The sequence below is a fragment of the Pholcus phalangioides genome, unplaced genomic scaffold (assembly GCF_987345545.1).
Source record: "Pholcus phalangioides strain wild (caught in Gottingen) unplaced genomic scaffold, Ppha-v1.0 ptg000032l_1, whole genome shotgun sequence".
Classification (NCBI taxonomy): Eukaryota; Metazoa; Arthropoda; class Arachnida; order Araneae; family Pholcidae; genus Pholcus; species Pholcus phalangioides.
Genome location: NW_028301622.1, coordinates 10,874,865 through 10,893,627, shown reverse-complemented (window position 1 = coordinate 10,893,627; position 18,763 = coordinate 10,874,865). Strand labels below are relative to the sequence as shown.

At 39.6% G+C, this 18,763-nt stretch overlaps 1 protein-coding gene across 1 annotated transcript; it reads right to left on the bottom strand.

Annotated features, from left to right (window-relative positions):
* Nucleotides 1-7,647: 7,647 nt before the first annotated feature.
* On the bottom strand, nt 7,648-14,153 carry LOC149066951 (uncharacterized). Its single transcript, XM_089253230.1, has 3 exons — nt 14,072-14,153; nt 8,198-8,306; nt 7,648-8,024 (listed from the first exon to the last, which is right to left on the bottom strand). Exons 2-3 carry the CDS (start codon nt 8,217-8,219, stop codon nt 7,750-7,752), a joined length of 297 nt encoding a protein of 98 aa, XP_089109356.1. The 5' UTR covers nt 8,220-8,306; nt 14,072-14,153; the 3' UTR covers nt 7,648-7,749.
* Nucleotides 14,154-18,763: the final 4,610 nt, after the last annotated feature.

The window sequence follows — 18,763 nt, the reverse complement described above, 5'->3', positions numbered from 1 at the left end:
ATGAAGAATTTTCCTGGAAATTTTTTTTCACTGTTCTCCAAATTTTTTTGAAATAAAAACTGTTGATATTACTAATTAAAATGGAAACAGGTATATATCTCCCAAAAAAAAAAAATTCGATAAGGTATTCTGTCGTTATCATGGCACACTCCTCAAGAGTTGGGGTGACAGGGCTCCAGCCCGGACACAGCCTGCGGGGGGGGGTCTTGCGGCAGGATGTGGTGCCATGGTCGTTACAAAAGTTTGTGCGAGTTTATTATTTTACGGCAGATAGTGAGAAAAAATCCTCTTTTTTTCTTACTTTTTTTTCTTTAGAATTTTACTATTTTATTTCCGAGCTAATTTACGCCGTATGACTTTCCTGGGCCGGATATGATACCAATTATAACGTGAAACAAATTATGAGCAACTTACCGTTGTGTTGCCGCTTTTTATTTTTCTTGCGGTTCTGTATAATTAAATATTTCATAATAATCCACGGGCTGTAGAAGTTCCAATTTGATGAGAGAGTCATCCGCATTTACTTCAACCTGTTGTTGATATCCTGTTTTTTGTCGACAATTTCGGTTTTTTATCCATGCGTAGGTTGCGAGCCATGACCCCAACATCCAGCAGCAGGAGCCCCTGGACTGGAATCTTTAATGGGTCCCCCAGGCCAGGCTTTCTCACCGGATCTATAGTGTCTGTCATAATGAGGCTAACTGAATCAAAAATGAGCGTTACTCATTCGAACCAGATTTTAAAAACGTTACCTTCACGTCTACGTGATAATCCTGACTTCGGCTCGCCGCCTTCGACGAAACCAATATTACTTCCTCCCAACAAGCTGCTCAAGTGAGAAGTCTTTTGAAATGCGCATATTCACCACGAACGATAAGTGACCCCCCCCCCCCCACCGTTCAGTGTACGTCAAAGCGTGTGGGTGAGAAAAAAAATCTTGTTGGCAGAAACTTTGTTTATAGGAGTCCAGAGCAGCTGCAAAGAAATGCATTTTCAAATGGCTCTGCCAAACAAGATAGACACGGATATTTCATTTATGTCATCAAACGATAAAGAAGAAAACTCTTTTTCTTGCAAGACCTCTTGAAGAAACGTATACAAGTGTATATCAAATCTGTTTGTTAATGGGAATGATAATAATAATATAATGAAACTTCCGTTTAAAAAGGGGACGGTAATGTTTGAGTGAGAAAGGCGTATCCTGTCAACACCCACCCTGAAGACATAGCAGCAAAAATGCTTTGTGTGACCGATCTTTAAAAAATATTTTTTCCCGTCTTCCAGATAACTTTGAAATAATATGGAATAAATATTAAAAAAAAATAAAAATTATGAGGTATTTTATGGTATGAGGGGCAAACGACAAAGGATTATATTTTTGGCTGTGTTGCACAGTAAGGAAAGGTGAAATGTTCTTCAACCAATCATTTTGGGCATCGTACACGTGCTTTTATTTACATCAGGACCCAAGTTAGAACGAACAGAGATTAGGAAAACCCGGCTTTATGCAGGGCTATCGGTTGCGCATCCGAAGAAAATCTTCCATAAGTACGTTGTTTATATTCACAGGTTTGAACGGCTTTGACCACGCTTCAAAATTTCGTTACCATCTAGAAAAATATCCCCATAAAGGTACCCTGGAGCACAGCCAGAGTACCCGGAGTCAGCATTGTACGACGTTGTCGCAAGCACCCCCTATTTTGGTATTGCGATTAGTTTGAATTTCGATGATTCCAGTAGAAAAAAAAAATCGTGTTTGAAGATCCGTATATATATATATACCAGAAGCCAGGGAATGGTCACAGCAGCCAATAGCCCTGCTTAATTCAACCGTAACCGTATACCCGAAGAATATTTTGATTATTTTAATAAGAATTTCGATTATTTCACCCGAAAAATAATTTGATTTTTTTTTTTCGCATCAAACCCGGCAATATGTAATTAAAATCCGGAAACCCTGTAAACGTTTAAAAAATCCGACATTGCCGGACCAAATCCGGAGAGTTGTCAGGTCTGAATATAGATAAACATCAGTGTAGTAGCACAAACCATTCAAATTCGGACATTGGGCGGTCTCCAGATCCGAAGAGAGGGGGGGGGGATGAAGAAAAAAAGAAATACAGTGGAGAGAGAAAGAGAGAACCCCGTTTATAGCCCTGAGTCTCCCATAATTTTTATTTAACTTTCGGATTATGCTTAAAAGTTACCTGAATATGAAGAAAACAAAATGATCACGAGATTATGAAATTATATTATTACTGGAAATGAAAGAACGAATTCATATATTGTACTTGTTTCTTACCAGCAGACCAGTTGAAAATGCTTCAAGAATAACAACTGGGAAATGAAACACTAACACAATGGGAAAAAAAACTTGGAAGGCACATGTAGTTATGCGAAGAAGAAGTATGGCCTGTTTATGTAGTATAGTTTCCTTTCGACAAATGTGAATTATTTTGTTTATGGCTCGCTGCGTTTCCGTAGTTCTCAAAAGCTTACAATAAACAAACCATTTTAGAGCCCACTTTAAAGGGGATCATCAGCTTGCTGAATGTTTATGTATCCGTTTACAATCATATTAAAAATTATGGCTGTTCTGGCGATAATATTCGTAAAAATATTCATTTCAGTGACGTCTTTTGCTACCTACAAAAAAAATTGAAATCCTATTGACAGAAATAAAACACAGTAAAAAAATTGACAGTAATAAATTTTACCGAGTTTCGGGGTTCCAGTTGACATGAAAACGCCGTGTAATTGATGTTGCACGTGAATAAAATTAAATATTTTAACATTAATATGTCTAGGAATAAACTGTGACTGAAGCCAAGTGTGTATAATGAGTGAGTAAAAGTCGTACAAATGAGAGTCGTATTAACGAGTGTTCCACTGTAGTGGGGCTTCATGAGTGTTTACTGAACCCCACTATGTGAGTATACAATACTTGAAGAGTAATTCCGTCACTATTGAATCTCAAATGTTTGTAAAAAGACAGTATCTCTTTGTGGTGAAGCTAGCCAATGGTCACTTTCAAGCGGGGCCAGACAGTAGTAACAAACCATAAAAATAATACCAATCAAGACCTGGGGTATCATACGTCAACAAAGCCGCTTGAAAGGTTAAAGACTCTTAATGCAGCTTTGTACGTCAATGCCTTCTTAACACATACTGGGGATGTGAGCGGAGAGGTACGAAATAGCGGCGAAAACAAATGTACTGTTTTGTTCTGCGCCTCACATACTCGGGCAGCGAGACGAGGGGGAGAAAGAGGCAGCTCAAAAGGTACGCGACTCTTTCAAGCCGGTTTGTTTTCATCGCGAGGTAAAATCAGACGCTATTTGGGGATTGGTCAGTTTTCTCCCCCTTTTTTTTCCCCTCACTCTCTTGGAAAAAAAAAAAGAACTTCTGAGGGGGGGGGGGGAATCATCATCATCATCATTACACCCATTTGGTTTGGAGGCAGTGCTTCGGGTGTTTTTCCACTTTTGGCGCTCTCTCTTCTTTTCGATTCCCATTTTTTGTGCTTAACCCAGTCTATCCTATTTTTGCAACAGAACTTCCTTCTGACGAACGAACAGTGCTGCAACTAGGAAGGGAGCGGGAGGGTGTGTGGTTTCCCGGGTGTAGTATCAGAAGGGGCGCAAATTCCATCCCTTAAATTTCATCTTTTTAATTGTCCCTGAATAGTTTTTAATAACAAACGTACTGCCACGGGACATAGGCACCAGAACCTGGCCGGGGGGGGGGGCTATTTCAACCCCCCCAATAAATTTTGTGTTAGGGGGCTGAGAACCCCCTTCCCCAATTAATGAATAAATAATGCGGGGCACTGCACCCTTCTACATACGGGCTCGAGGCTCACCGCGGAACGACTGGCAACTTTCAGCCCTCTCAATGTTTTTCATGCCCACGCCTTTGCCCTGGGCAACAAAATGTAAAGGGTGGCAAATTTTTGTCGGAAACTGGAAAACCACTAAAAAATCATAAGTTATATACCACTATAAATCATTATGCAGTCGCGGAATAATCATTTCTTCCCCACAAAGACATCAAAAATCTTTTACAAAGAAAACTATCTATGTACTGTCTATACCAGCGCAGTGGCGTCGGAGCCGGGGGTGCTGTGGGTGCTCGAGCACCCACGGAAGTTTGTAAAACGGGTCCGAGCACCCACAGAATTGATTCAGAAATCGAAATTTCCTACATGGGACTCAAGACGAGCACCCACAAGTTCGAAACACTTCCGACGCCCCTGTACCAGCGGTTCTCAACCAGTGCTCCGCGTTCACTCGATGAAAGTAAAATGAACCAGTAAATTTTATGCCCGAATGAAAAAAAAAAACGTTGCGTACGGGGCTCCGTGACTCAGAAAAAAGGTTGAGAATTGCTGGTCGACACTAATTTTCTACTCAATACTGAACATGTTCTTAGAATTTCAACGAAAATTTGTAGAGATTTTTCCAGGAACGTCATTTCAACGTTTTCCAGGGAAGGGGGCAGGCAAAGAACATGAACTCAATGTATGTATATCTACTCTATAATATAAAACACAAACTCGAAAAGTGCCTGTTTCTAAGCAACCGAAATTTGTGACGATTCTATGTTACGGAAGTGGGTGACGTTTTTTGAGTGGTGGAAATCTGTTACGGAAATCGGTTACGATTTTGGGTCAAGTATTCATTTAACTCTAGCATATTCGGGACCCATTTGACCCATCGGGACAGAGTTACGTGCATTTACGGAGAGGCTGCCACATCCTACAGCAGGGCGCCTAGACTGGAATAGATGGCGAGCCCTCAGGAGCTCTCTATGGTTAATTTATAGTGTGAAAAATCAAAAAGTGATAAGAATCGTTTCGGCCCCTTTCAGCCCTGCCCTTGTAGGGGGGGCATGACGAGAGGTATAATATACATATAACACCAGTGCTCCCAACACACAGGGTCGTCAACACACCCGGGGGATTGCACGTATATCTTAATGGGGAAGTTAAAAGGTTTGATTTCCAGGGCCCTTGATGGATCTCGTTGTTGTCTTGCTGCTTTAACATTGAAAAATTTGCGATAGTGGAAGCCCAAGATATATCCAGTCTGGGGACCCCATAAAATTTGCGAATTCGGTCACGGGTAACTGAGGGGGGGGGGGCCTGGAATTTATTCGTTGGTAAAATGAATACAAATGAACATTTGCCGTGGCACTCACAGGGGAGATGTATGACAAGCTCCGAGTCAGAGGACCGTTTCATTTTGGGGGGCCTGGATGAATCTCATTTTTTTCTGTTATTTAACATTTTAGAATGTGCAACAGCGAAAGCCCGAGATAAAGCCAATCTGGGGGGCCCACTAAAAGTATGCGAACTGGTGTCCCAGGTAATTGGTTGGGGGCCTTGGACTTTATTCGTTGGTAAAATTAATACAAATGAAAATTTTTCATGGCACTTGCAGCGGGGAATGACCAACAAGCTTCCAAGTCGGGGCCCCATGTTTAGAGGTTTCATTTTGGGGGCCCTGGATGAATCTCATTCTTTTCTGTCGTTTAACATTGTAAAATTTGCAACACATCGATAGCCCGAGATAAATCCAGTCTGGGCCCCGCTAAAATTCAGCGAATTGGAGTCTGGGGACCCCATGGGCATGTTTTCTGGGGGTTCTTGATGAATCACATTTGTTTTATGTTGTTTTATTATTGTAAAATTCGCTTCTTCAGTAAGCTGGTGCTTTCACATGTCCCTTTCCATAACGCTGATGAAGTCGCTGGGACGAAATAAACAAGACATGTTGTGATGAGAAGAGGGGGGGGGGGGGTTGGCCGCCAAAGGCTGCAGGGGCGCAGAGCCCCTAGTATATATATATTTGTATGTATATATACCATTTTTATTGTATTTTCAAAAGCTCCTCTCCCTCGAATGACGGCCCTGGATTTGTCAACACGTTGATGGATTAGCAGGGTTTCTCAAACTGTGCGCGCCAACCTTCGTCAGGGGTGCAGCTTGGCAGTGATCCTGACAAAGGTTTTTCAAAGAAATGCTTTGCTTACAACTGCTCTTCACATAGGCGTACGGCAGAATTTTCTCGGGGAGGGGAGTTCAAATTTTACGTTATGGGGGGGGGGGGGGGGTTAGAACCCCAAATCCCCCCTTTGCGTACGCCAATGTCTCTTCATAAGGGAAATGGGTGGCGCGGGTGGAAAATGTTTGAGATCCCGTTTTTTAGGAAAACGGATAAACACCGTGATGATTGCTCATCGCTTACTAACATTGTCGAAACATGGTTTCTGTTTTTTCTCTTTTATTTTATTGTACTGAATATCTATTATGTCCGTGGATTTGAATTGGAATGTCGTGTGTTATGAAAGAGGCACAAGATTTTTTTCTGATGCAAATAATGAACATCTCACACACAATACATATTTCTGTATTTCTTAAAAAATCGAAACCAGTTGATTGCAGCATCCGTGCGTTCATTGAAATTGGTTATGCACAGAACATGCCGGTTATAATCAGTGCCCTCGTAAGGCATGGGCACACCAGGGCAAGAACCGTGGGACCTCAAGATAAAAAAGGCTTCACAAAAGTGAGATGTGGTTGAGATTTTCGGGAATTTGCCTGGTAGGGCCTCAGAAAAATCCTTTGGCCCTTGGGCCCATGATGCTCTTAAGACGGCCCTGCATACAGGAGGAATCTGTAATTCTGGGATTTCATAAATAATGGATCCACACTGATAATTTGTGATTAACGACCACGTATACATTCAACGCTAATAACAATCATTTTCATAATGATACGCTGGCCATAAAAAAATTACGGTTTCATCATCTCATTAACGGTGATATTTTCTTTTGAAAGTATCGAAATTAGCTTCTGCGGATTGTAGGCATGTAGTGTCTAACTAATTGTATTGTCTCTCTATCTTGATTGAAGTATAATTATTTCAATCTTTATACATATTGTGCAATAATATTCGAAACAACGGTTTGATACAAGAAGTCATTAAAAACATACATAAACAGGACTTGTGGTCTTTTGAGGATTAATGCGTTTATTGCAGCGCTTCTCAACCTTTTTTGACCCACGGAGCCCTTTTCCGGTGTGTAATTTCTATGGCGGAGCCCCAGACGCCTATTTTTTTTATTTATTCAGAAAAGTTTCTGAGTTATTTTAATTATTCAAAAATATTAATTATTTTTTTCAAATTTACTGTTTTTTTTTATTTATTTTCCTCGAGTGGCCACGGAACCCCTGGGAGTTTACACGGAGCCCTAAGGGATCTTCGGGGCACTGGTTGAGAACCGCTGGTTTATCGGAATCCTCCAATATTGCCAAACTGATTGATTTGGCATGAACAGGCTGGTAGGGTTACTAGTTGGCGAGATGTCACTTTTCCCGCTCAAAGGCTTTTCTTCTTTACCCTTCAGAACGCCTGCGGTCATTTTCGCTCTTCTGTGCCTCCTCAGTATGTTAGGGGACATCGATGCTGATCTCGATGTATTTCTCGACTCTCCAGTATGTGTTCGGCCTAGGAGATTTGCGGGTCGGTTTACACACGTTAAGTGATTAAGTAGTAACTAAATTTTCCAAGTTGCCAAGTACTTTTTAATGTATGCAGACGATAAGGGCCGTTGACACGGAAGGAAAAAAACTCACAAACAATATCACAATCAAAAATCCGTTTAGTTTCAAAAATCGAAATTCGGCCAAAAGCCAAAGCGTTAGTTAATTATAATGTTGCGATTATTTCACAAATAGTTGTTCCATTATCGTCGTCGGGCCAATACAGCTGACCCAGCTCCACAGACCATACCGATCTTAGCACATGTGGCTGTTGCTAATCCGGTAGCCCCAACGCTCTGCAAGACGGCGAAAACGCTACCAGAAGCGACGGCACCACCATAGACGGCACTCTGTATTCCCGCAGCGATCGAACCTGCAGTTACTCCAGCTGCACCGAATCCTAGCGCTGCAACTCCCAAGGTAGTCCCTCCGATAATAAGTGCAGTGCTTCCGGCTGTATACGCCACCGCTTTCAAAACTGAAAATAAAATTGTAACAATCGTAATAAATCTTTTTATGCATTGATAATTCGATTGATCATCGATTTGATTAGAAAAACGATACGAAAAGAATATCCCGTATCATGTAGGGGTTTCGATGATAATTATTCCACGATTTCTGCGGTGGAAATTTCGATCAAAAAATACATACTTTTTTTCTTTAACGGACCCATTTTAATCAGCGAAGAAAGGTTATGAGCGGATATTCTTCAAATATAAACTGTAGGCCAACACCACTCGAGGGATTGCAGTAAATATTCCTGCAAATTAAAGTAAAATATAGTTAAAAATGGAATGAGATTGACGTGATATGGTCTTGATATCTCTGTTCAATATCAGGGTTTTTAAGTGCCCTAGTTAGGAATTGTACGTACAAACCTATTGACATTTGCAATTTAATTTCATCTCCAAAAGGCTCATTGATGTTGTTGTTGCCACAAGACCAAAGACCAATCTCAATGCGCCTTAAGATGCCATACACCATTTGGAACTCGCTGCTCTGGGATTGTATTTTTCATTTAGTACACTCTTTCACATAGAATGATTTAACCCGTCCAGTGTTACTGACGTTGCCCGAGTGGCGTATATGGTGATAAGATGCTCGTCTTCCACTGTGAACGTTACCATTAAGGTCCATGGGTTCGAATCCGGGCATAGAACGTCAGTTCATTACCTACAGGGCCGCAACTAGATACTTGGTCAGCCGGGGCAAGCACGCTTTTTGGCGCCCCCTCATCATGTTGAAGGAGAAGTTGAAGAGTGAAATTTGCTCCCCCTCTAGTCCGGCACACGGGGCACCAGACCCGGCTGCACCACCCTAGTTGCGGCCCTGATTGCCTACCGAGCCTGGGGCGACCATCGATGGATTTAACCTTCATATCCCACCCAACTCCACTGGTTGGAAATTGCCGTATGGCGATATATGAACGGAGTTGGTGTACGGTAACGTAGGTTACTGACGGAATATTACGTCGGAAATTCTACGGAAGAAATACAAACACCATTTGTTTGTTTGTGTGTGTGTGTCTTTTGGGGTTTTTTTTGCTTGCCAAGTATTTACGCCAATTTGAGATAAGAGTAGATAAAAATACGTTTTTCACTCGAAATCTTCTTTTTTTTCCTATTCTTGTCTTTGCTTGAAGGATCGCACATAAGAAAAATTTCGCAGTGAGAGGATTTAAAACTGACTAGAGTGTGTGCGTTATCAAATTAGAAATGATATCATGTACAATATGCAAATGCGTGAAGTTATTGGAAATAATGTGGGGGCGGGATCAAAAATATTATGGGGCGGGGCTAAACCAAATATTTTTTATGTATCAGGTATTATCGAGATCGTGGCAAATATTGAGTGGGCTCCAGCTTATAGACCGGATACAAGTCCGAGCTTACGATAATATGCGGTATTATATAGTTCTGAAAGGATGACGTCACTCCCCGCTATCCATACAAAGGTTTATAACAACTGGCTGTTGCGAAAATGAATTTCTGGAAGTAGAGAAAAAATTCAACTTCCTTTGCGGGGAATCGAACCTACGCCCTAGACCACTAGACTACAAAGGAAACGAATCTTTCAATCTTTCGTTGGAGCTCGTATATACTGAAAGGGACCGTTGGCAGCGTCGGCAGTTGTGAGCTTGGCCTGAGTTAGGTCCGGGCGTCCATGTTCGGCCCCTTTCAGGGTACACGAGCTCCAAGGAAAGAGTGAGACATTCGTTGCCTTTGTAGTCTAGTGATCTAGGGCGTGGGTTCGATTCCCCGCAAAAAGGCAGGTGAATTTTCTCTCTTTCCAAAAAATTCATCTTTGCAAGAGCCAGTTGTCAAAAACCGTTCGCTAGCAATTTATTTGGCATCGTATATATTTTTTTTTATTTGCTGATTATACACTGGTGAAATAAATTAAGAGAATTTGCATATTTTATCGAATTTCATGAAAAGAACTGAACTGACTGTAAAAACACTGCTTCTAGACGAAAATGCAAATCTTGTACGTCAAATACGTAAGCGTACACGTGTGTGTAGGCGGAGCCAGTAGAGAAACAGGCTTTATAAGCGCGCGTAAGTTAAGACGCATTTCGTTCGCTAGCACACCTCGGCGAATTTCTTGGTGTTATTTTGCAGCAATCGGTTAATTTCAAATTGTAACAGTAAAAATGAGTAACCACCAACGTTTAGATGATGGAATGAAGTGGGGAGGCTAGAAGCAGGCCAATCTCAAGTCCAGATTTGTAAAGAGCTCTCTTTAACGCCCAGTGTCGTGTGTAACTTATGGAAACAGTTCCATCGAGAGAAAGCCTGGGCAAGGTCGTCCAACAGCCACGACGGCCAGAGAAGATCGCCATTTGTCGATTATAGCGAGGCGTAACAGGAGTGACTGTTTCCAAAAGACTTCATGAGAGAGAGTTGTTTGCAAGACCTGCTGTTTGCCTCCCGCTCACTTCTACGGACAGGAGAATCCGTTTATCATGGTGCAGAGAGCATAGAGATTGGAGTATGGATCAATGGGCGACCGTTCTCTTCACTGATGAGTCCCGGTTCAGCCTAAGCACCGATTCTCGCCGTACGTTCATATGGAGAGAACCAGGGACCCGCTACCTACCCTCCAATGTCCGCGAAATCGACCATTATGGAGGTTTAATGGTCTGGGCAGGCATCATGTTGGATGGCCACACAACTCTCCATGTCTTTGAAAGAGGCACTGTGACTGGTGTGAGGTATAGGGATGAGGTCTTGGAGCCCTATGTTCGCCTTTTCAGGGGTGCAGTTGGCCCTGAGTTCATTTTAATGGACGATAACGCGAGGCCACATAGAGCTCTTCTGCTCGACGATTTTCTAGTGAGTGAGAATATTCGCCGGATGGATTGGCCAGCCAGATCTCCAGACCTTAACGCTATAGATCATGTCTGGGATGCTCTGGGGAGGGCAATTACAACTCGCAACCCCCTCCGGGAACCATCCAGGGAATAAAAACAGCGTTGCTGAATGAGTGGGACCAATTGCCACAGGAAATGATAAACTGCCTTATTACAAGTATGAAATCACGCTGCGAGACCTGTATATCTGTATACCTGTATAAGAGGGGACCATACCCCCCTATTAACCCATCTATTAACCCATTTTTTTGTTTATTCTGCAACCGCTGTTTCATACCTTCCGACTCCAGCGAGTGTTAGGCACGATCATGCGTGTGTATTACAATTATTGACTGGTTATTTGTTTTGTATAGTATCAATGTATGTACATATCATTGTACCCCCCCTCCCCAATCGGGAATTGCTGCTTTAGAGCCCTTAGAAACTACCTGTACTGGTAAGTGGATTACTTTACAGTAACTTCAGATCCCCTTTAGCAGAGCCGCAACCGCGGGACAGCAAGGTGTTTTAGTGCCCCGGGCGCTGAAACAAGAAGGGTGATGAATTTACACTCTTCCCTTGGAAACTACGTGAGGGGGGGAGCAAAATTGATGCTGGCCCAGGGCAATAGAGTGGCAAATCTTCGTTGCGGCTCAGCCCTTAGGTTAAGAGCCCCCTACCCCCGTATGCCTCAACTGGTTGAAATAATAAGCAAATACAAGCTCCTTGAACTGGGGGGGGGGGAGGCCGAATGCTCACCCCCGCCCTCTCACCTATGGCAATGATACAATTTTCTTTCATTGAACGGGAGGTGATAGCCCCTAGCGCCACCTCTGTACCTGTTTATGATTGGTATGTAAATGAAGAGATTTTTTTAACCACCTGCCGTGGCAGGGGGGTACGCAGGATCGAAGAGTTCGGGGGGTTTACAAAAGTTTCTTCCAGAGAAATTTTGAGAATCTTCAAGAAACATTCAAATTAAAAGATATACAGAAAGCTGGATGTTGTAAAGATGATTATTTTCTGAGATGTTGATTTAAGCAAGGAAAAATCTCATTTCTGCCTCTACCGGGCGTCGAACACTGGCCCCTCGTGTGCCAGATGCGTGCTCTCACCACTAAGCTACAAAGGACACAGATTTTCTTTCATTGGAGCGTATATATTACGAACGGGACCGTGCAATGGACGGTGAGGATCAGCTAATAGGTCATAGACAAGCCACCAGATGGCTATATATATATATAAAACATGATGTCGCGCCCTCCACTTGTTAATGCAAGATATTATGTCATAAAAGAAATTGATTACAATGGCACACACATGAAAGATATTCCGGTATTGCAATGCTTTTACGAAAATATATTTAAAAAAAATTAAATTTTTGGTTGACTTTGGTTGCAATTCTTCTTAACCCTTTAATTGGCAAGTATTGAAATATCCATAGAAGAAAAAGTTTTGAGGGATTATACAGGGTGTCCTATAAGTGCTAGCAAGGCCTTTATATCATCAACCGTCAGTCGTAGAGGTGGGATTCCAATTTAAACAATGCTCAACAGGCGTTCAAAAATTACCCTATACCAGTTTTGAGAGTGAAAATGCAGTGCGTAACAAAATAAAAAAATCTGAATTTTTATAATGCCATAAAGACAACGCAGGCGGTTAGGTTTACCAGGTATCAGTTACGTACAGAACATACACTTTCGGCATAGTTGCATATCTGAAAGCAGATAAACTGGTAGTAAATTGTCCAATCATGATAGATTGGTGTTTTGCCGTGTTTAAAAGAAGGACCGATTGCACCACTATATTTTATTCTGTTAAATGTGTTAGAAGTTCCAGCACTAAATCGATGTTAAAGCAAAATTTTAATTCAGCTTCAGGAACAATCGACGAGATTGCAGTGTCTAAACTTCTGCTCTATGACAAGCATTTTTCATAGGCTTTTTTCATGGATCAATAAAAAAATATTGCTCCATCTGGTAATTTTTCCCGAAATCTTACATTAATGTGAAAGTATGTAGGCCTATGTATGTTAATCCTTTATACAAATATACAATTTTAGACCGATCGTCGCCACAAATTTTGCATATACATATACCAAACATGACCGGGATTGAATGATAGGCTACTTTAAAAGTTCGTCAGAGCTGGGCAAAAAACATTGCAAAAAACATTTTGCCCATTTCGGGCATCGAAATGGCAAAAAACTTCCGGGCAGCAATGGTTCGTGGGCCTCAACAATCACTTCCGGAATGTTTACTTAGGTTACCGTGGTTCTCAAACAATACGTTTCAGACATGTATATGCCTTCACAATGGTTTGGCACTTCTTTAATACTGCCAGTATAACAGTTTATTCCTTTATAATGGTTTGTCACTTTTTCAATTCTCCCAATAATTGAAGAAAAACCAGAGAAGCTCCAGGTATTTTTGCTAGTTTTCAATAAACGTTTGCAAAGTAGTTTCCTCAAATATTTCTTAAAAGAAAGAAACTAAAAGCAGTATCTTTTAAACATTTAAAACGGCTATAAAATATAAATTTCTATAAATATATATAATAAAAAAATATATATTATATATCTATAATATAGAAAAATGTACATTATGAAAATTTAATTTTCGTCGAAACACACATATATATATATATATATATATATATATATATATATATATATATAAAATCCAGCGCGATTCTAGAACGACCTAAGAAACAGCTAATGTGCACGAGAAAGGCGTGATTTTCATTTGAATCAGTTGAGAGAATTTTAAGTATAAAATGGTAAATTGATGAATTTTTTATATATATTTTCAGCTTAATAGGATAAAAAGCAATAACTGAAATATTTTCGTGCTTTTTAGGTCACACAGTAAATGCTTGCATATCTTCAAAATTTTTAGGTCATGTAAATCCGAGCCGTAATAATTATAAAAAATTAAGATAGACGGTACTAAGTATAATAATAATAATTTTAAAATGAAAAAATTGCATTTTTGTTCCGATAATGGCGATGTACGTGTCTTGTTTTCGCGCGTGAAAAAAAGTGTTTTATATTATTTTGCATTATCTGAAAACAGTAAGTTTTTTGTAATTGAAATGTCAAAAGCAATGGCTGATAAATAATGAAAAATTATTGACAATATAAATTTTCCGTGAAATATCAAAAATATACCTACTTTGATGGTCGGAATATAGATGAATATAATTTGAACTTAATACTGTATTACAGGAAGGTTTCAGTTCGCGGACTGACGTTTCTTCGCGTTTGGTTATGGATTGGCATTTATTTGGCGGGATAATATTTCATTTGGCTGAAACGAGTCAAGTTTATTTAGCGAAAATTGTATCTTACTATCGATCGTAATACAAGCTCGATCTATCTTTTACGTAATACGAAAAACACACCTGAGACGGAACAGTCAACAGAGTTCCAGCTGTTGCGTAAGGGTTGCCATGTTTGAGAAAAGGGAAAATTCCCTTCCTTTGTTAAAAGTTCATCTGCGTTTATTCAGAAAAAGAGGTAAAAAAAAGCGGAGGACGTTCTTTTGTGGTGACGTAACAGCGATGTCACCATCTGAAACTCCTCCCAGTATTAAGACGCGGGGAGGAATGTTCAACCTTTTAGACACGGGGACGGGGCCGCCCTTACCAGACGCGGGGCCCGGTGTGAAAATGGGGTTGTGGGGGTGGGGAATCGAAAATTCTGAAAATGAAAGTCGTGAAAATTCTGAATAAACAATCAAATCTCGATAAGTCGAACGCGCAGCGGCCGACGAAAAACTTATCGTTAGTTCGATTTATTACAGGAAATTCCAATTTCAGATTGGGGAAAAAGAAAGATGTTTTAAAATAACTAATAATAAATAACTCATAGTAATTTTATGAATATCGTGTTAGGACAACATGTCAAACTACCAGAGATGAACAAATTCGGAAAGGAAAGAGTTTTTCTAATTCAATCATATTTAATTAATATTTAGAACTAAATTTGACGTACATACCATATTATGGAAAAGGACGCATACATGATATCCATACAAACATAGGCGGAGATAGACTTGGCAGTCTGGAGGGGGGGGGGGAACACGGTCAGTGTTGCTGGGGGAGGCAAGATGATGATGTGATGTCAATTTATATATGCACATATATATCAGACTAGTCGACTTCACCTTTGACGCTGGGGGACGCTGCCCCCCCCCCGTATCTCTGAACATGCATACAAATGAAACGACACATTATTAATTGTACACATTATTAATTTCTACACTATTTTCTGCCAACAAATGTTAATGATTTTTGACTGTCCCTTTTTTTTCGTCCTTCTTACATGAGAAAGGCCGGCATTACATTATAAAAGTTTTCGAAAAGTTCTTTTATAAAACTTGAAAAATGCAACCAATAAGATCATCGGTTGCATTTGCTCGAATGTAACCAATATGCTTATTGGTTGGATTTTTTAAGTTTTATAAAAGAGCTATTATCAAACTTTTATAGTGTAACCCCGGCCAAAGTCATGAATTTTTTGCAAGCAAACAAATGAATCCGCTGGATGAATCTGCTAAATTCCGTTGATAAATGCTGAATTCTAGTTCTAAATGCTCAATTCTGTTGCTAAATTCTATTTCTAAATGTCTTTTTTTTTTAATTTATTTCGTTTCCGAAAACTTCGACTTAGAGGAAGAAAATTTCGAGTTAAGAGAAAATTTTAACATTAAAATACAGAAAAAGTTCTGGGGCTAAGTGAAAACTTCGACTTAAACATACATTCGAGTTATCGGAGTTCGACTTATCACGAATTGAGTGTATGAACGAAATAGTTTCTGAATTCCATGAAAGTTTAATTCTAATTGCGAATTTTCATTCACTTCTGGAATTCTAAAAATTTATAATTTATTAAAGAAATAATTCCACAATTGTTTCTTTCTAAATGAATTTCAGAATAGATGCAGATTTCCAGAATTTATGAAAGAAATCATTGTTACAATAGATGCGCCCGCCCCCAAAACGCGGAACCGCACCTTTCGCACACCCCTTAAGGTGGCTCTGGACGAGGAGGGGGACAAAATGAAACTTCCCTCGAAGCCTACGGGACATAACGCTTACAGGACCGAAGCCTACGGACATTTTTTTTCACTACCTCCTATATATAGGATGTATCTAGGAGATAGTGACACATAACTCATGCAATTTAGTAGTATCTGAATAGAAGGGGGCAACGGGACCCCGAGTTCAACAGGAGCAAAGTTAATTATTAACTAATTATTATAAAACATTTATTAATTCTAAAATTAATTTGTTATCGCAGGGAGTCCCCCCTCGAGGGGTTAGCGCACCAACCTCTCGATGAGTATAAAAAACAAGCCTGCCGTTCGGAATCAGCAATAAATTGTAGGTTCCGGTCTAATTAGCCCTCGTGTGCAGAAAATGACCGTGGTGCGATGAAAATGATCAAATCAATTCTGAAATTATTTTTCTCATTAATTATCAGTTTCGATCAGTTCTTAAATAATTTTTTTTCACTTTTCAGGATAATGTTTTTGATTAATTATTGATTAAATTAATTAACTATGAGATTAATTTTAGTCTGAAATAATTTTAAATGATTCTTTAATATTGTTTATTTCGGTATTTAATTCTGAAATTATTTTCCTTCTCAACATATCTTGGAACCATTTCTTACAATATAATTATGCAATTACTCTTTTATTGATTGTGCAATAATTTCTATCAGAAATTAATGAATTATTTCTCTTGATTTGTATAATTTATTTTTATCCCTAATTCTGGGATTATTTCTTTCAAAAATTATGAAATTATTTCTTTCATTAATTCAGAGTTTTTATCAATTTGATTCGGTTTAAAATCGTTTTTTCAATTTTTTAAACCATTTTCTGAAAATAATCAGTGGGCTACGACAAAAAGCTATAAAGGCCAAATATATCCCGTGGGCCATGCATTGAAGACCCCCCCCCCCTCTCCCACTCCTGTCGTAGAGGATATGTTCCTGCCACGAAGATGGGCTGGAAGATATCACGGCAACGGGATAAGTCCAGTGGCAAAGTTCTGGCGTTGTTGCAGAGGACTTTATCGTTATATCGAGTATCGTTGTAGCGAGGTTTCATGGTACAGTACATGTAACAACTATAATTCGAATACTCTGCACTATGAACTTGATAAACTGGCGGATGCTTGAAATTTATGCATTCACCTACAACCAAATAAAGAGACCAAAAGAGTGATGTATAGAGTTTGCAAGCACGTGAGTGAGCAAAAGAGTGACTTAAAGCGTGTGAGTGACCTAGAGTGTGTATAAGCATGTGAGGGGTGACCTAGAGTGTGTGTAAGCATGTGAATGACCAAAAGAGTGACATAGAGAGTGTGAAAGCATGTAAATGAACAAAAAAGTGACCTAGAGCATGTATATAACCTTGTAAATGATCAAAAGAGTGACCTACAGAGCAATAAACCATGAGCGACCAAAAGAGTGAACTACAGCGTGTGCAAGCATGTGAGTCACCAGAAGTGTGGAAGCATGTGAGGGACCAGAACAGTGTGCAATCACGGAAATGACTAAAGAAGTGACTTAGTGTGTATGAGCATGGGAGTGACCATAAGAATGACTTAGAGACACAGATGTACTTGCAGGAGTGGGGGGAAGGAGACCAAGTGTTTGTGGAAACAGTAGCTAAGAAATTCTAACAATTTCATTTCTCTGAGGAGACCTGGTGAAATATTTAAAATCCCTTTACATAGAAAAGAGATATTTTAAAAACACTTCGTCTCTATTTAGCTCCCAAAATTTATAATGCCTTTGCCATTCGAATTAACAAATATAACTTCGTATCCTAAATTTAAAAAGGAATTATTTACTTACGTTACTGCTATCACTAACATTGAAGATTATTTTCAAATGTATATCACGGGACTATGCGAAAATACGGTACTTGAATTAAAATTGCCGCTTTATGTTTATGACTATTATTAGCATGTACATTATATATGACTGTTAAAATTGTTTTGACTATGATCATTAATTTCGTTGATTGGTTGTCAGTACGGGCATAATTACCCCTTGACAACTCATATATATCGATTTACTTGCATATGTTTAGATGCATCATATTTTACATCATATTGTATTGTGTTTTTGAGTGAATTTGATTGAATAAAGTTTGGTTCCTAAAAAAAAAAAAAAAATTAGACTAGAATGGGAGAAAAGCCGTATAAAATACGTATATAGCCCATAGGTGGCAAAACCATAAATGCGCCTCTGTCTGTGGTGGCCTTTAAGCAACTGTCACGGCTCCCCCACTTTCATTGGATTTTATGCCATTAATTTAAAATATCTCTGTAACGATGTGTGTGTGTGTGTGTGTGTGTGTGTGTGGGTGGGGGAGGGGAGCACATCTGCCCAGATTAAAAAACACTGTAAAAATTAAATATAAAGTGTATTAAATGACAAACACTGCACGCAGCATCATATGATCACTTCAGGACAGTATATATCAATGAAAGCTCAGAAACAAGTACAATGACCATACGTCCCGTTCGAACTGATGAAAAACGGGACAAGAAAATTTGCCAAAATTATATGTCTATATTTTTATACAAATCATTTTTACTCTCAAATTTCTCCTCTTTTTCTCTAGCCACATGGTATGATATATGGATATATGTCATACCATGGGATATATACCATACGGAATGGATCCATATATCATAAAAAATGGATTTGACGCCTACCGGATAATTTTACATCATGACATCGAAATTTTGATAAGAATCTCCGGCCACTTCGCGAATCGGCCGGGTAATTCCCGAATCATTTCTGAAAATTGGACTTTGGCCAAAACTTTCGGAAAATTCAT

Bases quoted from the DNA above. Each gene is read 5' to 3' on its own strand.
- LOC149066951 (XM_089253230.1), bottom strand. From the start codon at position 8,219: ATGGGTCCGTTAAAGAAAAAAA. The intron at 8,025-8,197 runs GTATGTATTTTT...TTTTATTTTCAG, and splicing joins GGGTCCGTTAAAGAAAAAAA to TTTTGAAAGCGGTGGCGTAT.